The 23,265-nt window shown below is 36.0% G+C and overlaps 2 protein-coding genes, 1 long non-coding RNA gene and 1 pseudogene across 3 annotated transcripts; 2 read left to right on the top strand and 2 right to left on the bottom strand.

The window, feature by feature from the left end:
• Nucleotides 1-7,852: 7,852 nt before the first annotated feature.
• LOC113756525 lies at nucleotides 7,853-9,329 on the top strand. Its single transcript, XM_027300166.1, has 4 exons — nucleotides 7,853-7,916; nucleotides 8,397-8,677; nucleotides 8,780-8,884; nucleotides 9,111-9,329. The coding sequence occupies exons 1-4, from the start codon at nucleotides 7,853-7,855 to the stop codon at nucleotides 9,327-9,329; spliced, it is 669 nt and encodes a 222-aa protein (XP_027155967.1).
• A 2,337-nt stretch (nucleotides 9,330-11,666) lies between these two features.
• On the top strand, nucleotides 11,667-15,483 carry LOC113756529. The gene is made up of 3 exons (XR_003465982.1): nucleotides 11,667-11,760; nucleotides 11,856-11,969; nucleotides 15,396-15,483. It is a non-coding gene; the product is annotated as an uncharacterized LOC113756529 (long non-coding RNA).
• On the bottom strand, nucleotides 14,962-16,487 carry LOC113756528 (LOB domain-containing protein 27-like). The gene is made up of 2 exons (XM_027300167.1): nucleotides 15,210-16,487; nucleotides 14,962-15,090 (listed from the first exon to the last, which is right to left on the bottom strand). Exons 1-2 carry the CDS (start codon nucleotides 15,995-15,997, stop codon nucleotides 14,988-14,990), a joined length of 891 nt encoding a protein of 296 aa, XP_027155968.1. The 5' UTR covers nucleotides 15,998-16,487; the 3' UTR covers nucleotides 14,962-14,987.
• A 926-nt stretch (nucleotides 16,488-17,413) lies between these two features.
• LOC113756526 lies at nucleotides 17,414-23,010 on the bottom strand (annotated as a pseudogene).
• Between the last annotated feature and the right edge of the window lie 255 nt (nucleotides 23,011-23,265).

Genomic DNA, 23,265 nt, shown 5'->3' with positions numbered 1-23,265 from the left:
ACTTCAAACAAGCCAACATTCGAACAATCAAAAGGACAAAGTTTGCCCAGGCTGCTGCATCAACCGAGAACTTCGCATCTTGCTGCAGCAGTTTTTGTGCGCAAAATAATCAAACCTCATTTAAAGCCAGTTAGCAAAAATCCCCCAAAACAATTTTCAAACTTTGCAACGTAAAATATTGCAGCTTTAACATGAACATCAGAACAGAAAATACGGACAAACTGGGAGCTTTCACAACCATCTGACATGCGACTTCAGACGCAAAATTGAACGAATCAGCCAAGGAAATGCTATTTTTTCTTCAAAGTCCACATCTTTACTACTAAATCATAGCTTTGAGAATGAAATTAACGACACCAAACAACTTTGGAAACCTAATCAAACTTGCCATACAAAATAATCAACAAAAAGGCAACAGCTCTAAGCTATAATGATAACGAAAAGGGCTACTGCAAATCTTTCCGTCATACTTGCATTTTCATTGCCGAACAAGATAGCTTAAACAATCAACACATAACCATTGGGGACAACAAACAACCCACGATTCTCACAGAAACTATCTATAAGCAAAGCTAAGAAATCTTACGATTCTGCTTCGGCCGGGGTTGGCAGCTAGTATGTTTCGGTAGAGGCTAAACTAAGATTCCCGCAGCTCCTCTCCTTCTTTTGGCTTGACCCGAAGCCCTCTTTACCTCCCTCCTTGGTCTCTTTTGCTTCCCAAACTCTCCCTCAGCCTTTTTACTCAGCTTTTCACTCAATCCTCCACTCCTAAAACCACTCCTTTCTCTCGCTGGTTTCGTTCGTTCTACAGCCGTCCATTTCTCTCCAAAACTTTCCCTCACTTTTTTAGTTTTCTGGTTCACTCTTTTTCCGGCTACCCTAGCTGTTTTTTCCTCTCTTCCCCGGCCGTCAACTACCCTCTCCCTCGCTCAGTTTTTCTGTTTGCCTCTCGATGCTCTCTCCCCCTTGCTCACCGAAAAACCCCCTCCCTTGCGGCTCTCCTTTACTCTATCTATTTATATCAGCAAAAACAACCCTAAAACAACTTAGCCCTCTTGCCATATTTGCAGCCAAAGGAGCCGTCTCAATCTTTCCTTGCAAGCTGCACCAAAACGCAGCTTGCCGCGTTTCCTTTTTTTTTTTTTTTTTTTTTTACTATCAACAGAAATGATAAAATATAAATAATAATTATAATAACAAATTGACAAAAACCAGGTAATAATAATAGTAATAATAATGAAGATAATTTAAAAACTAAACAACTAAAAACAACAAAAATGGCCATTTTTCCATCTTTTTCACATTTTCTTTTTCATTTTCATTCATTTTCTTTTTCTCAAAATAACTTAATAAAAATAACTAAAGTGCCCAAAGATTGAATTTAAAGAAATAAACATATTTTTGTGAACAAATTTTCCTTTTCCTTTTTGCTCTTTTTTTCATTTTTCCAATCCAACTAAAGCCTATTTTTCCTTTTTCCTTTTTCCTATTTTCTCATTTTTTATGATTTTTCATTTTCATTTCTCTTTCAAGAAAGCATTGAATAAAAACAAAATGACTAAAATGATTTTTCCTTTTCTTTCTAAAAACTCTATAAACTTAAAAACTAAACAAAACTAAAAACTAAAATCTAAAACTTAAAAGTGATTAAAAACCTGAAATGACAAAATAAAAATGAATAGACAAACTAAAAGGGCAAAATGAATAAAACTAAAATAAAATAACAACTAAAAATGCAAAACACACAACAACGAACTAAATGCAAGCGATCTAAAATAAAAATCATGAAGTAGATGCCACATACAAATTATTCAAAATTTGGTGTCTACAGCAAGTTAGCAAGTATGGAGGCTTAGGATGATTTCCTCTGTACTACAATTCAACAACTTCTTGGGGTCGTTAAAGTGGCTATACTTTTGGATAGTAGAGAATTTTCTTTTGTTCATATGCAAGTTGTAACGGCGTAATTTTTCTTATTTCTAGATTTCACTAGATCTTTGTAACTTGGCTTTTTATTAATAAATTCGGGGTTGGCATCCCCACCCTGAGGACGGGGTTTGCCAAAAAAACCAAAAACTAAAAGCCCTATTTCTTCTTCTGATACTTCCTCATCCAAGAAAAGAAAGATTTATCCAATATTACTTAGACACTACTTTTGATCGATAAATTAAACAAGAAGAAATTATCAACTAATCTTTGATTATCACACTCTTGTCCTTATCGTTTGCCCAAAATATAAAAAATACAAAAGGAACAAGAAAAAAATATCAAATCAAGGTTAAAGCTAATTAAATATAACTACATTTAGAAATACAATTTAATATTGTACACTATCAAGAACCTATCCGCACTAAAATTTAAACACACAAACGTCAATTAGAAAAGACTCCTAAAGATATGCATACAGATTTCCAATTCTGCAATTTCCTTGTCTTTAAGCAATAAAATAAAATGTACAAAACCAGTAGCACTGGTGAGCATGAATGCATAAGAATTTGAAAACAAAGTTTAAAAGTACATTTTTAAAGGAGAAATAGGGCTATGTTAGAAATTGTATAGGAGCAAAGAGGGTTTGTTTATAATATTTGAAAGGTTACCATCTTGGTTTGATGGTGAAACAAATAAAACTTAAGACATCATAGTCAAAAAAATGGATACAAGCCTTGAAACAATAATGTGTGTAGTCTTACTATATAATAATATATCACTAACTATTTATGGATTGGATATAATCCACCATTGTATTACAAAAAAAATCATTAAGTAAGCCTAAAGACCTTAAATGACTGCATAAAATTTTTTCCAATGAGAATGTAAATCACCACCTTAAATATATAATTAATTAGATGAAATATATAGTAATTATAATCCTATCATGAGTTGCAATCTAAATTTATGTTACAAATTGTCATTGCTTATGTAGGTTAGTTGTTCTATTACAAATAACAAAAGCACAAAAACAGTAAGGATTACGTATACTTAAAAATGAATAAAGAATTATGATTTTGTCTTCTTCGCCTTCTAATTTCTTCTTCTTCAATAAACAATTATGATCTATTCTTAAGTTACAACATTGTCAAAGATACCAAAAACTGCATTTATGAAATTACCTTGATTTCAGTCATATTTTTACAATTTAAGCATGTTAATTTCTATGCCACGAAATATGGGGGTGTACTCATTTTATTGAGAAAAGAGTGAAGAATCACTAGATGCACTTGTCGACAGACTTATGTTGTTGTTTTTCCCTTTTTTGTAAATTACAATAATTTTTAATATTTGAACTAAAGAATGAGATGACTATATGAAAATTACCTCGATACAAGATTATGCATCTCAATGTTAAATGCATAACTGTATGAAGGTTACCTTAAAACAGGAACACAAACAGTAAACATGACCAATAAACCACATAAAGAGTTACCTTAAAAGGAAAATATGGAGAGTAAACATAAAATAATGATGTTGAACATATAAAAAAATATGTTATATTGAAAAAGAAATTCATAAAGGTAATGTTCCTATTTAAGCATTTATACTCGATATAAAAGACAATTTTTTAGGAGTGGTTGTGCCTACCATGAAATGTGATTTCCAATTTAAAAAAAAATAAAACATGGATTTAGCAACTATGAGCTCCATAAACTGATCATCTTAAGTGATTCCTATCACTTCTGTTCTGTGACGAGAAAGATAAAATAATGAGAACGAAAACATGCAAGATTCTATGTACATATCACTGCTAGATCCAAGGGCGAAAGATGAGTTTTTTTTTTTTAAGTGGCAAACCCCGTATATGGGGAAGGGATGTCAACTCGAATTTTATTAATGAGATTAAAAAAATACTGATAAAGAGGAACATGAATCTTACCTCCAAGATTACATGACTATTTGGAATGAAAGAAAATTAAACAAACAAAGACAATGTTCTCAAAACTAGCGTCTTCTAAGAGAGTATTGACCTATCTCATCGAGTTTCAAATCTCCTCTTACATGGCTAGGCAGTGTAGAAAATGAATCATAAATTTTACCAGATGGATATAAAACTCCTAAGTTGGAAAGATGATCTGCCGGCTTGTTAGCTTCACGATAACAAGGAGACATTTTAACTAAAGATTCACGGAAGTGTAGCAATGCATCAATACCCTTCTGAAGCATCCAAGGACATCGACAATGGCCTTCCAATATCTGTATTAAAACCTCGGAATCTGACTCAATATGGAGAAAATTATAACCTCTTGAAATGCACAACTTAACTCCCATAGCAAAGCTCTAACTTCAGCTGCCAAGCTTGTAACAATTCCAAAGTAACATGAATAAGTAAAGATGAATGCACCAGACGAATCCCTGAGTACAGCACCCCCACCACTAGGCCCCGGGTTCCATTTCGAACACCCATCGGAATTTAGTTTAACAACTGAAAGAGATGGAGAAGACCAATGCACCATAGTAATACGTGGAAGTCGTACAAATGAAACAATCGAAGCCGCAAACTCAGCCCATGTCACAGAATCAAAGTGCACCTTGAAGTACAAGCTAAAAATTAGCTTCAAATCTGGAAAAATGGACTTGCATACCCCTTGAAAAGACCCAATAGAACCTTCATAAACTGCCTTATTTCTGAATTTCCATTTATGCCAGCAAATGAGACTCGGCAAAATTTGCAAAAGTAAAGAAAGCTGAACATTTATAGACGGACGAAGCCACCACTTCAACACCACTGGATGGACACAAGAATCATCTATCAACAATCCCAATTCAGCTGCAAAGAACTTCCAAATCTGATTAGCTAAGTCTCATTCACAAACAAATGATCCAGTGATTCAGCTTGCGAAGTGGAACACCAAACACATTTTGATGGACCATGAAAACCCATTCTTAACAACACATCAGGAATTGGCAAACGATAACTCAATAGACGCATCATGAAAAAGGACAATTTAAGTGGAATTGCAGAATGTAGCAATATTAAACCAAGCAATCAATAATTAATGACCACGCGTCTTTGTTTAATTGGTTGACTAGATAGGTGCATTGATTGTGTTTTGTAGTGTGAAGCATAGGATTAATTCCTATGTTAGTATTAGTAGTTGTAGTTGGAGTTCGAAGTTGTCTTTGTCTTGGGTATAAGAGTTAGTAGCCTCGGAATAGCCTTGTGGTTGTCGTTTATTGTGAGTACTGTAGCCGCAGTTTTTTGTCAATACAAGAAGTAAATTCCTTTGCCTCTATATCATTTTTCTTGATTGTTCCTGTACGTTTATGTGTGTTTATTTGTTTGTGTCCATTAGAGTGGTATTAGAGTTACGGTAGATTAAAGTATGGCAAACCCTATCCCTAATATTGTTTCTTCTATCGAAAAACTCAAAACAAAGGTAGAGTTCAGTTTTTAGCAGAAACAAATAATAACTCATCTCAAGGTATGTAAATTATATCGATTTCTTGAATCTACACTTGCTCAAGATGCTAGTGAGGAAGATAAAATGAAAAATAACTTGGCTTTGCCACAGATTCATCAGGCAATTGACATGTCAATTTTTAAAAAAATTATTACGGCTGATACGGCAAAGGAGGCTTGAGATATATTGGAGAAAACATACAAAGAGATCGACAAGGTCCAACAAAATAATTTGATGATATTAAAGAGAAAATTTGAACTTGCGATGATGGAAAAATCTGAATCTACTGAGTCATATTTTTCTTGCTTGTCAGATATTAAAAATGAAATGAAACTCAATCAATATAACCTTTCTGATAGAACATTTATTGAGAAAATTCTCAATACCCTACCTATAAAATTTGATCATGTGGTAGTTGTGATCCAGGAAATGAAAGATTTGGAGGATTTGGGTATTGAAATTTTGCATGGGTCATTAGTTCTGCATGAACAAAGAATTAATGGAACAGAGGAACAGAGAATAATGATATCAGGGAGTGAGGTGAATCCAGTTAGAGGAACAGAGGTGATTACAATAACAGAGATGGTCGTGGCAACAATAATAGAGGCAAAGGAGGTACATCAAATCCTGGACACGGTAAAGGTAATAATTTTTAATTTTAGAGGTGGTCCTGGTAGAGGTAGATGTAGTAATTTTGACAGAGAAAATAATTTTAATTAGAATAATTTTGGACAAAAAATTCAATATTATAATTGTGAAAATTTTGGCCATAAACAATTTGAATGTAGATTTGGAGAAAATATAGACAGAAATTTTCAGACTAATGTTGCTGACAATTAGGTACAGGATAATAATAAAAAATCTGAAATTCTATTATTAGTCTGTAATATTGTTGATGTGGTTGATAAAAATAAATGGTACGTGGATACGGGTTGCAGCAATCATATGTCTCGCAAAAAAGAATTATTTGTTGAACTTGACGAATCTGTCCGTGGGGAAGTTAAATATGAAAATAACATTGTTTTACCGGTGTTTGGCAAGGAAAAAATTCCTATTAGCCTGAAAAATGGATTTTCTGATTTTATTTTTGATGTTTTCTATGTTCCTGGATTGCATCATAATTTGTTGAGTATGGGCTAAAAGTCTGAGAAAAAATATGATATTTGTATCAGGAATGGTACTTGTACCATTTTTGATAAAAAATATTGGAATGATTGTCAGTGTACCAATGGCTTCAAGTCGCTTATTTTCACTGAATTTGAGTTCTGCCAATTTTTCTTGTTTGTTTACGGTGATAGATAACAGTAATTGATTGTGACATATGTTATTTGGTCATTTGAATTTTGACAGTTTGAGATTTTTGGACAGTAGAAAAATGGTTGGTGGGTTGCCTAGTATTAGAAATTGTGGTAAATTTTGTGATATGCGTATTTTGGAAAAACAACATAGGAATGGTTTTCAGACTGGCAAATCATGGAGGGCCAGAAGGCCATTAGAAATTATTCATTCAAATTTATGCGCTGTGGAGGTTTCTTCTAATGGTGGTTATAGGTATTTTATTACTTTTATTAATGATTTTAGTAGAAAAGCCTAGGTGTATTTTTTGAAACAAAAATCTGATGCGTGTGACACTTTTAAAATTTTTAAGACTTTTGTTGAGAGACAAAGTGGTTGTCAGATTAAAATTTTGAGAACAGATAGGGGTCAGATATATTTGGTGTGTGATGATTTTTTTGAAAAAAAAAAAGGATAAGTATCAGTTGACTATCAGGTATACTCTCGAACAAAATGGAGGGGCAGAAAGGAAGAATAAGACAGTTATGGATATGGTGAGGTGTATGTTGAAACTAAAAGATATACCAAAATCTTTTTGGGTAGAGGCAATTTCTTGTGTAATTTATTTGTTAAATAGATGTCCTACCAAAAGTGTTCGTGAAAGAACTCGTGAAGAAGTTTGGAATGGTAGAAGACCATTTGTTGGTCATCTTAGAGTTTTTGGGTGTATCACTTATTTCCATGTTTCTGATCAATTAAGAAAGAAACTTGATGACAAGGGCGAGAAGTGTGTATTTATTGGTTATAGTGATGTCTCTTAGACTTACAAGTTGTATAATCCTATGACAAAAAAGGTGATAGTGAGTAGAGATGTGACTTTTAATGAAAGAAATATTTGAAACTGGTCTATTGGAGATCCTAAAGCAGGAGAGGTGATTCCAAATTATCAGCAAAAGAATGCTAATGATGATGTTCAACCATCACCAGTTGTTTAGGGTCCACAGACTGAGTTAACTGGACGTCCACAGCGTCAGCGACAGATGCCAACTCGTCTACAAGATTATGTTATTACACCAGATGATGTTCTTTCTGACGAAAATATTATTAATTTTGCTTTGTTTGCAGATTGTGACCCAATTATGTATGAGGAGGCAGCTTGTGATGATCGTTAGGTGAAAGCAATGGATGAAGAAATTCATGCAATAGAGACGAATGATACCTGGGAGCTCACCTCTCTTCCAACTGGTAAAAAACTCATTAGAGTGAAGTGGATATACAAAAAAATAATAATAATAATTCAATGGAGAAATTGATAGATACAAGGCGAGATTAGTGGTGAAGGGATACAAGTCGAAATCCAGGATTCATTATTTTGAAGTATTTGAACCCGTTGCCAGGGTTGACACTATCCGTATGATAATTTCTCTACCTGCCAAAATAATTGAAGAATTTTTCAAATGGATGTGAAATCAACATTTTTGAATAGAATTCTTAATGAAAAGTTGTATGTGAAGCAGCCAACAGGATTTGTCAGAAGAGATCAGGAAAATAAAATGTATAAATTGAAAAGAGCCTTATATTGATTGAAACAAACTCCAAGAGTGTGGTATACAAGAATTGATTCATATTTTCTGACTCGTGATTTTTAGAGGTGTCCATATGAGCACACTTTATATATTAAATTTTCTGCTCGTGGTGATATTCTTATTGTATGCTTATATGTAGATGATTTAATTTTTACAGAAAATAATCCAGAGATAATTGCAGAGTTTAGAAAGGTTATGATTAAACAGTTTCAGATGACAGATATGAGACTCATGTCATATTTTTTGGAAGTTGAAGTCTTTCAGTTTGACAGTGAAATTTTTATATCTGAAAAGAAATGTGCAGGTGATATTTTAAAGAAGTTCAAGATGGATACAACGAAATCAATTATGACACTAGTTGAAGAAAAATTGAGTTTGATCAAGAAGGGTGCTGTAAATCTTACATACTTTAAAAGTTTGGTAGGACATTTAAGGTATCTAAAATCTACAAGGCCAAATATCAATTTTGTTGTTGGTTTGATTAGCAGGTTCATGAAAAATTCACATCAGTCACATTTGTAGGCGGCTAAGAGGATTTTGAGGTATATTAGAGATACTCGCAGTGATGGCATTTTTTATTCAGAAAATGATATAGTTGAGTTGTTTGGCTACACAGTGATTGGACAGGTGATACAGTCAAGAGGAAGAGTACATCAGGTTTTGCATTTTTCATTGACTCGGGAGTATTTTCTTGGAGTTCTAAGAAGTAGCAAGTGATTGCATTGTCTACGGTAGAAGCGGAATATATTGCAGCAGTTAACAGTGCCACTCAAGCTTTGTGGTGGATTCTACGAAACAAGTTGATCTTACGAAGATTTATTGTGATAGTAAATCAACGATTGAATTATCCAAGAATCCAGTACTCCATGGGCGTAGCAAGCATATTAATATTCAATATCACTTCATACATGAGTTGGTTCGAAAGAGAGAGATTGAAGTTGATTATTACAGAACTGAAGAGCAAGTGGTTGACATTTTTATCAAGGCATTGAAGACGGAAACTTTTGTCAAGTTGAAAAAGATGTTGGGTATGTCCAAATTAGAGGAGCTTGGTTTAAGGGAGGCAATGTAACAATATTAACGAAGCATCAATAATTAATGGTCACATGTCTTTGTTTAATTGGTTGACTAGATAGGCGCATTGATTGTGTTTTGTAGTGTGAAGCATTGGATTAATTCCTATGTTAGTATTAGTAGTTGGCGTCCGAAGTTGTCTTTGTCTTGGATATCTTGGGTATGAGAGTTAGTAGCCTCAGAATAGCCTTGTGGTCGTCGTTTATTATGAGTAGTGTAGCCGCAGTTTTTTGTCAATACAAGAAGTAAATTCCTTTGCCTCTGTATCATTTTTCTTGATTGCTCCTGTGGATTTATATGTATTTATTTATTTGGGTCCATCAAAGCAGAATGTCATATCCTAGAAAACACAAATGAAGGATTGAGTGTATATCTAACCAGCTAAAAAGCTGACTTGGCTGAAAATTCTCTTGTCAAATCCCAAACCATACGGTCTGCTACTAAAGATGAAGGAGGCTGAATTCTTGAGACCTCAGAAATAATTGACTCTGGCGGCCATTCTTGCAACAAAAAATGATGCCAATACCCATCCAAAACAAAATCACTGACTTGATGATGTGCACTGATTTTTGTATGTCGACATAAAGCATAATGCCCATCGAGTTGTCATGCCAAAAATGACAAGATCCATCACTAAGAATCCATGTGATATGTTCTTTAGCAACATGTCGATGCAATAGCATCCTTTTTCAACTAGATGAGCTAGAAGAAGTAAAACTGACACTACATGGATGAATCCCCCCACAATATTTTTGCAACATAAAAACAATCAGAGAGACTTTTGCTTTGAAAAATTCCACCATAGCTTCAACGACAAAGCTCGAAAAATATCATGCAAGAAATGAATTCCTGCCCCATCTTCTACACCAGGCAAGCACAAATCGTGCCATTTCAACCAATGATGTTTATGTCCTTCATCGTTCGCACCCCATAAAAAATCAGCAAACACTTTTTCTATTATGCGGAAAATAGCTTTCGGGGGATTTGCACTTGCCAAGACATGCAAAGGGATGGAAGGCAAGACATGTTTGATGAAAACCAACTTAACTCCTGATGATAACAATCGATGCTTCCAAGATAAAACTCGTTTCACTATAGACTGGCACATATCATTAAACTACTATACCTTCCTCCTTCCACAATACAAAGGATCTCCCAAGTACCTCACTGGAAATGACATAAGCTGGAAACCAGTAACAAGAGTAATTAAAAAACGATGAACCGAAGGCAGCTTTGAATGACACATATAACAGCTCTCTAGATATTCGCCATTTGACCTGAAACAGATTCATAACCATGAATAACATTCATCACTAGTTACAATGAACGACGCGAGGCACTGGAAAAAATAATAATATCGTCCGCAAATGCTAAGTGCGTTAATGGCCAGCACCTCACTGGAACTTTATATGGCATAAATCCAGGCTTAGACAATAAAGAATTAAGACTTCGGGAGAACACCTCAGCTCCTATAACAGACAATGCAGGCGAAATGGGTCACCTTGTCGCAAGCCCCTTGTCGAGTTGAAAATTCCCTGTGGAACCTCATTAACAATTATAGAAAACCAATAGTTTGAAATCAAACGCCATATTACATCCACCCATCATTCACCAAATCCAAACCTGCTAAGCACTTGAAGTAAAAAAGGTCAAAAGACTCTATTGTACGCTTTGGCCATATCTAACTTAATTGCCACATTTCCCCCTATTCTTCTTGCCCATACTAGCCACTAACTCTTGATCTAGGAGAAATTTATCAGTGATTGTTCTACTACCCACAAAACCACTTTACTGTGGGGAGATCAACTTGGGCAAAATCTTAGCTGGCCGATTAGATAATACTCTTGAGACAACTTCATTAACAAAGTTAAAAAGATTTCTGGGTCGAAATTGGGAGAAATGTTGAGGCTGCTGAACTTTAGGAATTAATATCCTAGAAGCAGTCATGAAGCTCATTGGCAACTCTGAACCACAGAAAAAAACTAATAATAGCATTATATAAATCCGATGCTACAATCTCCCATCTAGTAGTAAAAAATTTACCATTAAAACCATCTAGACCAGCAGCACTGTCTCCAATGATGGAGCCAAGGGGGGCTCATCATACCGCTTTGGAACACTTACCAATCTGCTTGTTCCATCCCCAATCTACATTAGGTGAATATTTTACCTTCTGAGTGTCTCTTCTCTTATTCATCTTTCGGTCACTGTTAGTTAATAATTTAGAAGTGATTGACTGTCAGTTATCACAGCCCTTGTATGCCAGCCTTAAGCACCAGAATGATCAACCTATGACTTTCATTTAAATGAATTACAAGTGAAGAATCAGGAAACAACGTTTATTTGTTTGCATTCTGGTGTATTTTGGAATGTTAGACGCACTATTAGCTGAAGAGAAAGTTCCGCAGGAGTATTCAAGTCGAATTCAGGTTGATCATCTATTATCTTATTCAAGATGCTAGTTTATCATCCAACCGTTGCCAGGTTAGTAACTCCTGATATTGAAATTTGTTATGATTCACAGGTTATTCTATGCAATGACTGTGAAAGGAAAGGAAATGCTTCCTTCCACTGGCTGTATCACAAGTGCCCTCATTGTGGTTCATACAATACCAGGCTTCTATAAGCCAAATACACAGTGAGTGTGTGACAACTGATCTGACAAAGCTGTAATACAATTTAGTCCGTTTTATACAGATAAGAAATTATTACTTGCCTTGCATTATTTTAATAGCTTGAAGAAACTAGGAATTGGCACATACTCTGTCTTCTCATTTTCCTGAAGAAATTTGATACTGTCCTAGACTTTGCATCATCATCATTTCATAAACAATAAGTAATATTTTAAGTTTGAAATTCCTTATTCTGTGAAGCTACCAATAGCAAGGCGTCAACTCCATTAGTGATGCTTTTCTGCCCATACACCTAATTACTGCTCTAAGCTGAATGTTTTGCTAAAAACAGTATGAGCAGGGGCAGGGGGAGCAAAGATATGTTTTCACTGGGGACAAAGCTAATCTAATGTATATTTATGTGTTTATACACATTTCATCAGTAACAAAATAGAAAAGTTTAATAATGAAATACTTGTAGGAAAATGAAATGTATTAATCAATTGAGATGCACTAAACATGTATGATCTTCACAAAAAGTAAAAGTTAAATAGCTACTTGTAGAATCTGAATATTGAGAAGTAATTTTGTTCCAAGTTTTTTTTTTTTTGTTTTATTTTTGGTCTATGAATTGACTGGAGAAAACGAAGTACATCAGAGATAAAAGAATAGAAAAGACATTTTATGCTGGGGGAGGTAATAAAAGTTGCATTACACCATGGTCTAGTTTTCTTGATTTGAAGTCATTTGGCTGTTACTAGTGTCAATCTTCAGAGTCTTAAGAGAAAGCATAAAAGTAACTAACTCAGAAAACTGTCTTGTATCATCATCTCAGAACAATAGTTTGATTCTCACCATGTCCATACTCTCTTCCCGCTTCTGTTACCCCAATCCCCTCCCCTTCTGGAAAACAAATTAAATGACATTGTAAAAGAAGGAAACAGTTTTAATCCACCAAGCTCATAACTTCTAAGAACTATAATGAGAAACTTCTTTTCGGGTTTTCTTTTGCAATACAAACTCAGATCAAATGCATTCGCTGGCTGCACTTTTAATCACTGGCAGGGATTTTTATGTACTTTTTAAGTCATCAAACAGCCAACAAAGTTTCCATTGAAATGCAAAAGAATTGAAAGGCCTGCTAATGGCTAGAGAAGCTGGCTGGCGAAGAATTGAAATGCAAACTGATTGCAAAGCCGCCATTGAGACAATATGCAAGACAGGCTTGGGTGAAACACCAATTGGCACAATCATAGAAGATATTAGACATTTGAGTGACATGTTCCAAGACTGTACTTTTTCTTTTGTGTATAGAGATGGAAATAGAAGTGCTCATAAAATGGCACAATTTGCAACTAAACTTGTTTCCAAGGTAATTTGGAAACAAAGTTTCCCCCTGTGGCTCAAAGAGAGTATACAGGAGGATAATAGGACTAATGTCCCTTTATGTAACTAAAATCTTGTATTATCAAGTTCATATATGTATAACAAGAATACCGTTTGAGAAAAAAAAAAAAAACAGCCAACAAAGTACGTGTAACAGGAGGATGCTAAGTAGATCAGTAAACCTTCAAATATTTTACTTCACAAAAGTAGGTGAACCTGATATATTCAGCAATTTAAAATGCAATTCTAGGAGAAACAAACAAAGGAAAGAAATAATTGGAACAGTGAAGAAATGACCTTCCTATTAATCTACTTGTGAGTGCTGCTCTCCTTCAAGGACTTGGTAGGCGGGGCAAGTTAAAATCTAGTGCTTTTTGAGTGTTTTTTGAGGTAAGGGTCATCATTTGATTGACCTCAAGCGTGAGATGCAGGTTTAATGTATAGCAACTACCTTACACAAAAGTAATCCCAAGGTAATAATCACCTTCTTGTATTTTAAGTTCCCCATAATACTTTAAACCGTAGTATGATCTTCCCCATTTACCCATTCTTAATTTGTGTCACTGGTATTCTTTGACTACGTCAATCTATCTCAGTTAAATCTTCTATTCCTAAGATAATTTAGAGGGTTAATGATTCAACCTAAACCAGTAAATCTCTTAAAGCTTAATAAATTGGATTATTTTCAATTCAAAATGATTTGTTATAGATTCTTGGATCCTGTATGGGGATTAAGACCCTTCAGATTAAGGCTTAGCTAACACTGTAATTGAATAGTCTTAGAATCTTAGGTTATTTTCAACATTTTTGGTCCAGTTACTTTCAGTAGCTTTGTCAGCTATAGCCATCTTACAGAATTATCTGTAGTTGGTAGGTTTTTGCTGCTCTAGACAACATTTTTCACAGTACATTTTGATGACATTCTACCCGATATCAGCTATTATGTGCAGGCTTCATGATAGGCATTGAAAGCTTTTAGCTGTAATTAATCTTGAAGAAACACTAAACTAACAAAGAGCAGTGATCACATGTCCTAGCTTTCACAAACGTTGGATTCTGAGAAGGTTCATACCTTTATCTGAAACTCAAATCTGTATTTTGTTGTCTTTTTTCCGTTTGTTTGTTTTTCTGTTTAATTTTGCTTTGACCATCAGGAGTTGAAAAGAAAGAGATCCGCTTGCAATTCAGAAAAGACCTAGATAGTGTACGAACTAAAACATTGAAGCTCTTTATCAGAAGCTACTAAAGTGATCAGAGCTACTAAAGTGATTCATTTGGATTTGGGGTGGTGGTTTAAAACTAGAAAGGTGGTTTTGTCCATTCAAGAGTTCAAATATACATCGTCATGAATAATGGCTTCGCTCATCATTTGCAAATTAATCTGCACAGAGTTGATCACATTCCTAGTTGAGGGGAGGACACAAATACTCCTCTGTTCTGAAAGTGCAGGTTTACAGAATGAATGACCAAATCATTTCCTACTGAAACAACTACTAAGTATTCAAAAGAAAGAAGTTGAAGTAAAAGAGAAATGATGCAAATTTAACATAACGTACTCTGTGAATATGTGAAATAACATGTGCAATATACAGGCACCATAGTCACAAGTCTACTCTCTGGTACCAGCTACTCCACACTTTCCATGGTGTTCTGCAGTATTAATTAACGCTGGTAAGACTGAAACACGCTGCAGCACTCTTCAACTCATTCTCAGCTACATGCTCAACAGATTGTGTTGTATCCTTCAATGATGATTCAGAGCTGCAAATTCATAGACACCTCATGATGAGACCAAATAGAAATGTTCTTTCTTGTTGTAAAATCTGAATCATGCTCTCAAAATTGATAAAACGACATAGCGATTCATTGTGTTTATTTACCTCGACTCATATGCTTCCTTGGAAGCGATATAAGACTGTCTATCATCAAGTGTATCAAAGAATGGGTGCATTTCATCATAATCTTGTGTGCCACAATCTTGTTGGATTATTAAGGGCTGCGAGTTTATCAACTGAGATTGCATAACCATTGGATTGCTATTAATATTACTACTGCTATTGTTGTAGGGCGGCTGTTGAACCCATAAAGAGTTTACAGCATTGTTTTCCTTGGAATCCATGTAAGTTGCATTGTAATTGGCAGCGTTGGCACTATTGGAGGAGTAAGTGGGGTGTGATCCAATGGGCAGTGCAGATACGGTATTGTCATAATTTTGAGGAGCATCCTGGTGAAAAAGCGACAGGGCATTGCTTGGAGGCGCCACTCCTAATTGCAATTGCGATATAGAATCAGTCAATCCAGTTGACACTTCTTGTTGCTGATGTTGTCGATAGAAAGCCAATTGTGCATGAATAGCTTGAAGTTCCTCCTCGGCTAGTTGAATTTGGTACCACAATTGTTGTATGATTCCTAAACATCCGTGGACAGGATACTTATCGCGTATATTTGCTTGATAGATGATGGACTTCATGGCAACCAACTTCTGGCTGGGGTCTAGCAGTCTCAGAATCTTCAAGATGTTGCTCACGCCAAAAAGCTTGTGAGCATTCTGGAACATCTTAGGCTGATCAGCCGGGAAGTATGGCGCGAGTGGACAGTCAGCCGTGCACCTCCTCCTCTGATACTTGCAGGCAGCGCAGGCTTGGCTGGTGCCACCTTTGAGGGTCATCTCAAAGAAATGTGTGACAAAAATAAAAGAGTATTCATGTAAAAAATATTGGAGGTGGGCTGAGCCAAAAGAGATGGCAAAAAAAAAAAAAAGGAAAGGGATTGCTCTACTTAGATAAGATAAGGAGTGTTAGTGCTGGTGTTCAAAGGAAGGAAGACAGAAGCCAAATGGCAACATTGATCTCAACTGAACTAGTCTGCTGATATATGCGGATTTTGCTGCAAGACTTGGTAAGATAACAGATTGAGAGAGGGGGAACCGAAAATGCTGGGGATGTTTCTTTCAACTGCATGACCGTTAGGGGAAAACGTTTTGTTATGTAGTTTTGAGTACATTCCTAATTCTGAGGAGACTCCTAATACTTTGGGCCACAGCTATATCACAGTAGAAAGACGCTTCTATTATTATTATCTCAGCTTGCACCACAGTTCTAAGTTTCAAGTTTTGAATTAATCATCCGTCCAGGCTTTTTCTTGATACTAGTGTTGTAACGCGTGCTATGCACGTATTTACGTCTAATATAATTATAATAGTAAATAAATTATTTATATTAGTTACATGAAAAAAGGGCTTAAAAAAATCAAAAGAATGCTATTTTTGTAGTATCTAAGTTATATTATATTTTATGTATCTTGTCTAAAACGTTAAAATATATTAAAAAATATAAATAAAGATCACAAAAATACCTAAAGAAATATTAAAAGACACCAAATATAACATTATTATCCTTTTTTTCACGCTCTCTCTTTTTTGCGCCATTTTCCTCTCAACATTCTCCTACTCTTCCTACATTACTCCAATTGTTCTCCCTCCCACGAACTCTACATTCTTTTCACCTTTCCCTACTTCTATCAAATTGTGCGATATTTTATCCAATTTCGCAACTTATTTACCTCCTATTCTACCATTCTTTCTATCCATTTATAGTTATAAATAGTGACCAATTTTTCAACTTGTTCTTCAACAAATGAATATGGGTATGCAATTTTATTAGTTTCAAATGGGTAACCTAATTAAACCCATTAATTAGTAGCTATTAAATAGATAGTTTGGGACTACCTATTTAGATAGCGAAAACCATAACTGAGGACAATAGCTAGCTGAGACTCTTGCAAGAGGCACCAAATGATGCAACACAAAACAACTCCCTCAAACTGGTTTCAGCTACCCACTCCATTTCAATTAATCTCATGGAAGATTTCACATGAAACACAGCTTACTTCATACGAGAGATGAGACATGCTATAGCAACAACCAAGCATTAGAAAAGTTTCACCAACTGAAAAGGATCCGATTCTTTTTGAAAGCTACCTTGATGAGATGATGGTTTTTCTGTTGGGGAAGGGGGGATATGTGAAAAAGAGAATGCATTCACTTTACTGAAGGCGAATGCTTGTATTATTCCAGTACAAAACTCCCACTTCCCAGAAGGTGTAATGCTTCAGCACATACAAGTTACCATCTTCCAGTAAATAAAAATACGGTCCCAATAAGAGTGACTACTTCTTGTAAAGAATAAGGATAAACAAATAATAGATTGTGAAAAGACTGCAACAAATTTCTGACAGCAAACTGTCAGTACATTAACAAGTAAACAACAGCAATAGAAGTTCTGCCACCTAAATACATGCTGTTTCATGTGAGCCCTTCAACCTTTTTTTCACGTCAATCAATTATCTGAAACCCAATTTCCATAACTCTTTCATGATTTCTATTTGCATGTAAGGTATGAAGGAGAGAATTTAAGGCGGGAACAGCTCAACATCCTTTGCAGATCTTATCCCTCGAAGAAGACTTTTTGCTTCTTCCTTTTCCTGCATCAGGGTCAAAGAAGTGTCACTCAGTAAATCAAAACCAATGAGTATGAAACTAATCTGAGATTAGATTAAGGAGAACAGGTTCAGGACTTACCGGGCCAGTATAATCTAGAAGACGGGTACAATACACCTCTGCTTCTTCAAATCTCTTCTGATCTTTGCAATATCTGGCCAAAAAAGACACAGCTTCAACCATGTTTGGCCCTTCCCTTTCTTCAGCTTCCATCCTCTCCAAATCCTTCTTGTAGTAAAATGCTGCCTCTTCAAAACGACCAAGTTCTCGGTGCAACTTGCTAGATGATGAAGTGCAATCGCTTCCCAGTCATTACAATTCACAGCCCTTTTGTAACACTTAATTGCCTCCTCAAGCATGTGAAGCTCTTCTGATTTGTAACATCGAGCCATGGCAATCCACAACCGAGAATCATTTGGCTGCAAGAACACTGACTTCTTAAAGTAATGCAGTGCATAAAAGGGCATTCCCATCATCTCATATGTCTGGCCCAAACCATACCAGGCCCGATAATCACACGGATTAATATCTACAGCCCTCCGATAGGCATCAACAGCTGCTGGGGTGTTTTTCATCTCAACATATTCATGACCCATTAATGTCCAAGCTGATAAACAATTCTTATTTAATTAAGCGCCCTTCTAAAATACATGGCTGACTTCTCATGCTGCCCCTTGAGACTGTAATAGTTTCCAATTACACAACAAGATTCTGGTCTATATTTATCCGTCAAAAATACTCTATGTGCAAGGTAACTCAAAGCTGAGAAACACTCCTTTGCATAAAGCACATTGGAATACATATCCATGTCTTCAACTCTGTACGGGTCATTCCTCAGAAGTTCCTCAAATATAACTTCAACTTGTTCAAATTCCCTCAGACTATACTGAGCTTTAGCAATTTGAGCCTGTACGTAATTGCTGAATCTGAAAGTTCCTTGTATATATTCATATTTTGCCAATGACTCGTTATGCAAACGAAGTTCCTGATACGCGTTGGCAAGAAAGAAGTCTTTCATCCAATGGTTAACGAGATGAAGACCATTCAGTATTTCAACTGTAGTACACAGTGACTGCAGCTCAGACCAAGCACTCCAGTTCCAAGGGTAATTGTTTACGGACTCTACAAGAACAACCCGAGCAAGACCCTCATTGCCTTTTTCCTTGAGAACGAGACCATACAGAAAAAGACAAAATGAGTCAATTGTTCCACACTTGCGAAGTCCTGACAACTCCCTCTGAAGTGAAATTAGTTCTTTATTTACAGCATCACTCTTCCCTAAAGGTCCCTCTAGTTCCATCGTCTCCTCTTCCTTGCGCTTTTCACCAGCCTATTGAAGGAAAAGTAGAAAAGTATGACCAAACTGTACAGGAATCTAAGAAACCAACTTCGCCTACAACAAGCAAACTACTAAAGTTAACTTTTCAATAACAAGCACAATCACTATGCCATCCCAGATTTAAAGTTTAAATTATAGCAGGTGGAGTTGAAGGTTGGCATTGGAACTCAAGGATAAGCTTGTTATCATACAAAAAATGTGAGGCCATAGTAAGTATGACCAAGCACTACTAAATCTAAGAACTAGAGCTGTTAAACGAACCGAGCTGTTCAGTAGTTCGGTTCATTTCGACTCGTTCGTGTTCGTGAAAGGCTCGTTCAAAACCTTAAACGAACCGAATTCGAACGAATTTTTTTGTTCGATTAATAATCGAGCGAACACGAGCATGTTCGCGAGTTTAACGAATGTTCACGAACATGGACATAATTATCATTGACAAATTTTAGGGTTAATTTTATGGCTGGACTTTTATATTTGGAGGGCAAATTGCTTTGTTTTATTTGTTGTTTTTATGTTAATGTTAGTTATATAGTTAATGAATAATAGAATTTAGTCACTTAATTGCTTCAATTGTTTTTGAGAATGATTAATGATTTGCATGGCATATTTAAGGCTTAATATAATTTGGATTCGAGCATTTCGAGCATGTTAGCGAACGGCTCATTTATGTTAAACGAGTTGAACATGAACTCGAATTCGAACACGAACTTTGCTTAACGAGCCGAACACGAACACAAGTTTGGAGTTCGAAAATTAACGAATGAACATGAACATTGTTCGAATCGTTTAACGAACAGAGCTCAAATATGAGATACTCGGTTCGATTCGGTTCGTTTACAGCTCTACTAAGAACTAACTTGAAAAATAAGCATGGAACCAAACTACTCAAACTTACTTTCCAACAAGAAGCATAATTACAACTTGGACCAGATTGGGGGGGGGGTGTAGTTGAAGGATGGCATCGGAACTCAAAACACAAGAATGTTATCATACAGTCCTCATATTTCATTATATCATCCTCCAAGCTTCTAAAATAAAGTATTGGCTATGATCATTACTGGTCAACTAGATTTGTCAATCTTCTATTAATTTCTATAACTTCGCACTTCACACAAACTTAGACATTTCAACAGCTTGAAACTTTTACAGCCAGCCCAAATTGGAACCCATAATTGAAAATTAGCCCTCCAACTCCAAAGGTGGTTCAATTGTTAAGAAGCCAAAGGTAAGTACTAAAGTCATGACATCCAAAATCCCCATTGCTAGAATTTTAGAGCATAATAGACATAGAACCTTCTTGCACGTTAAGCATTACAGGTAATGCATAATAGACTTGCAAGTACACTCTCCTCATTCAATGCTTTAAGCATTACAGGTAATGCATAATAGCCATAGAACCTTCTTGCAAGTACATTATGATTAGGACAAAGGAACATCATTGTACTTGACCACAAAACCAATCTCAGGCTCTTGCAAATACAATTTGAACCACAGAATGACGCTTCTCTTCATGCTTCACCAGCAACTCAATCTCAATATTTTACAGGATATACAGCCACAAGTATTCTTCTCCTTTAGTTTCTTTCCATTTTCCTAATTGTGCCCTTAGGATAATACACCAAAAAGAGAGGGTGGGCCACTATAAAAACTAAATTACCCCCAATCCCCTAACTTGCATAGGCTTTCCCAACGAAAAACTTATTTTTTCATGGAAAAAATGACAAGCAGCCTGCCCTTTCCTCTGTGTCTTGAGGTCACAGAATAGGACCCATTTTCTTTCTTAATTAGTTCTTGTTTTGAAATTTTGAGTTCAACATGATAAAACAACACGAAAAGAAATAAAGCATAACAATAGCTAGCTGATCAAATGAATATCTAAATTCCATTTGTTACTCCATCTATCAATGGTGAAAAGCTTTTGTAAACTTCAGCTCTTCTTCCCATCATTCCCCGGGCATATAAAAATCTGAAACATGTGTTTGGGGCTAAACTGCTGGTGTTTTTATGTTTCAAAATTACAGAATAATCATTTTGGGTTGCCAAGGATATTTGCAGGTCAGTGAGCGATCCCTTAAAGGTGCATAACGCTCAGCTGTAGCTCATGGAATTCACACACTAATATGAGAGTTCACATCATTACCTAGTGACAGTCAAAAACAAAGTTGGTGGGCCTGCAAATGGAAACTTTGTGCATTATTTGGAAAGTGGCACAAATTTTGAGGACTAACCAAGAAGGAAAGTATGAGATTATCAATGGGATGGAGGGAGTAGTTATTGCTAATGATTTCTAGTAGAAAAAGTAAGAGTTTGTGTATGAGAAAACTTGATATAGACAAGATGGTACTGTGACAGATCCAGCAGGCCAAATCATTGTCACTCCCAAACCCAAAATGTAAACTATATAGCAGTGTCAGGTGAAACTTATATTTAGACCACTATTAGCTTTGTTATTCTTATTATAGTCCGCTGTTTAATTGAACTTGCCATTTGTCTTAGTCTAGTACTTTTTTTCATTCATATCAGGCTTCTAACTGCTTCATGGGAAACTTTAGGTTGCCTTCTGTGAGAATTCCATGTCAACTCCAACTTCCACTATTTGCACAACATCAACTTTGAATGTAGAAAAGACCAAAAGACTCAAACGAAAGTACCAATGCATCAAAGCTTTCTCCTAAACTCACACATATACAAACACTTTCCTGAAACTGGAATGCAAGGCAGCGTTTAATGTTCAATCGGCATAACAAATGGTACATTTCTTAAACCTAATGCTAATATCCCAAGTTAATCAAATAGCTCAAATTTCAACTTGTAACTCCACTGCAGGCGATGCAATTAATGCCTGTGCAACTGATACAAAGTTATTCAACTTTTCATTGTTGCTACCTATATTATTGTGGATGGGTTATGTATAAACCAACAAGGTAGCAGAATCATTTCTTTTTGTGAAAGTTCCACACTTAAGACTACCTGACGCAACTAAAGAACTTATACGTGGAAAATGTGTATTTTGTGGCCGTCAGTATCTATATAATTTAACACATCACTTAAGACCGAAAGCTCAACTTGAGTGCTCCTGAAATCAAATTCAATAAACTACTTTACCATTGAAAACAACAAAAAAGGGAGAAAACTCAAAATACTAGACAGAAGCAAATGTAAAGGATGAGCGAAGAAAATAACCAAATATAGCGCATAGCAGCCCAAGAACACAGCTTTCTTGCTAGTCTGCTCGCGGAGCACATGGGCTGCTCTCCGATACTCCCTGCAATCGAAATAAGACTTCGCCAACAAATAAAAATCACTCTCCACGGCGTCGTTTTCCTCCTCAGAAGCCGGTGGGTCGATATAAATGACACGCCGGCAACGGGAGTGGAGTTAAAGGCTGCCGCAGCATCCCCGGCGCCGTCAGTGCGAAACCGCCGGCGAATGCTGGAGCTGCCGCGCTGGAATCTCGTATGTGACGGGGTGTACTTTGCCGGGTCTTGCTCAATCCCCACCAACTGCTCCGCTGCCCTTAAAAAGGTTGAAATTTCGGAAACAATTATCAGAAAATAAGAAAAATGAGAAAACCCGTCATAGTAATTAAATGAAAATTAAAGTATTTTCTGGGTTCCCAGAGGGCAGATGCGGGTACCATCTGGAGGCGGAGTAGAGGCAGCGGTCACTGAGTTGGCGGATTGCTGTGCGGAGCTCTTGTCTACAGGTCGCTTTGCTCGCCATTTTCCCAATGTATCTTTTTTACTAGTTTTATACTTTCATGCTCTCACACATAGTCAGTGTGGAATGCACGTACTTCTGGGGCGGGGATGGGTGGTTTTAGGGGGATGAGGGGCGGAGGGCGGCGGAGGAAGGGTGGGTGGGTTTGGGGGGAAAGTGGAGCGCGGGCTGCTGATGTTTGATGAAATGCCTGTGCTGAAATTCAAAATTTCTGCTAATCATTTTCCTTTTCAACGAATAAATTGTTACCGTGTGAAAAAAAATATGCAGCTCCGTTAATGTTGGGGATTGAAATGCACTACTTTCAAAATATAAGGGCTAAACATGGATAATTTGAAAATGTGAAGGACTTTGTATGAAATCTTTCCATTACTTTTTT

This window comes from Coffea eugenioides, unplaced genomic scaffold (genome assembly GCF_003713205.1).
Source record: "Coffea eugenioides isolate CCC68of unplaced genomic scaffold, Ceug_1.0 ScVebR1_2398;HRSCAF=3420, whole genome shotgun sequence".
Classification (NCBI taxonomy): Eukaryota; Viridiplantae; Streptophyta; class Magnoliopsida; order Gentianales; family Rubiaceae; genus Coffea; species Coffea eugenioides.
Note: the sequence above shows the minus strand (reverse complement) of the source record. Positions and strands in the feature narration are given on the sequence as shown.

Coding starts and splice junctions, on each gene's coding strand:
- LOC113756525 (XM_027300166.1), top strand. CDS start 7,853: ATGGATGAAGAAATTCATGCAATAGAGACGAATGATACCTGGGAGCTC. Junction 7,917..8,396: donor GCTCACCTCTCTTCCAACTG/GTAAAAAACTCA, acceptor GCTTATATGTAG/ATGATTTAATTTTTACAGAA. Junction 8,678..8,779: donor TTACATACTTTAAAAGTTTG/GTAGGACATTTA, acceptor TCACATTTGTAG/GCGGCTAAGAGGATTTTGAG.
- LOC113756528 (XM_027300167.1), bottom strand. CDS start 15,997: ATGACCCTCAAAGGTGGCACCAGCCAAGCCTGCGCTGCCTGCAAGTAT. Junction 15,091..15,209: donor AAGGAAGCATATGAGTCGAG/GTAAATAAACAC, acceptor ATGAATTTGCAG/CTCTGAATCATCATTGAAGG.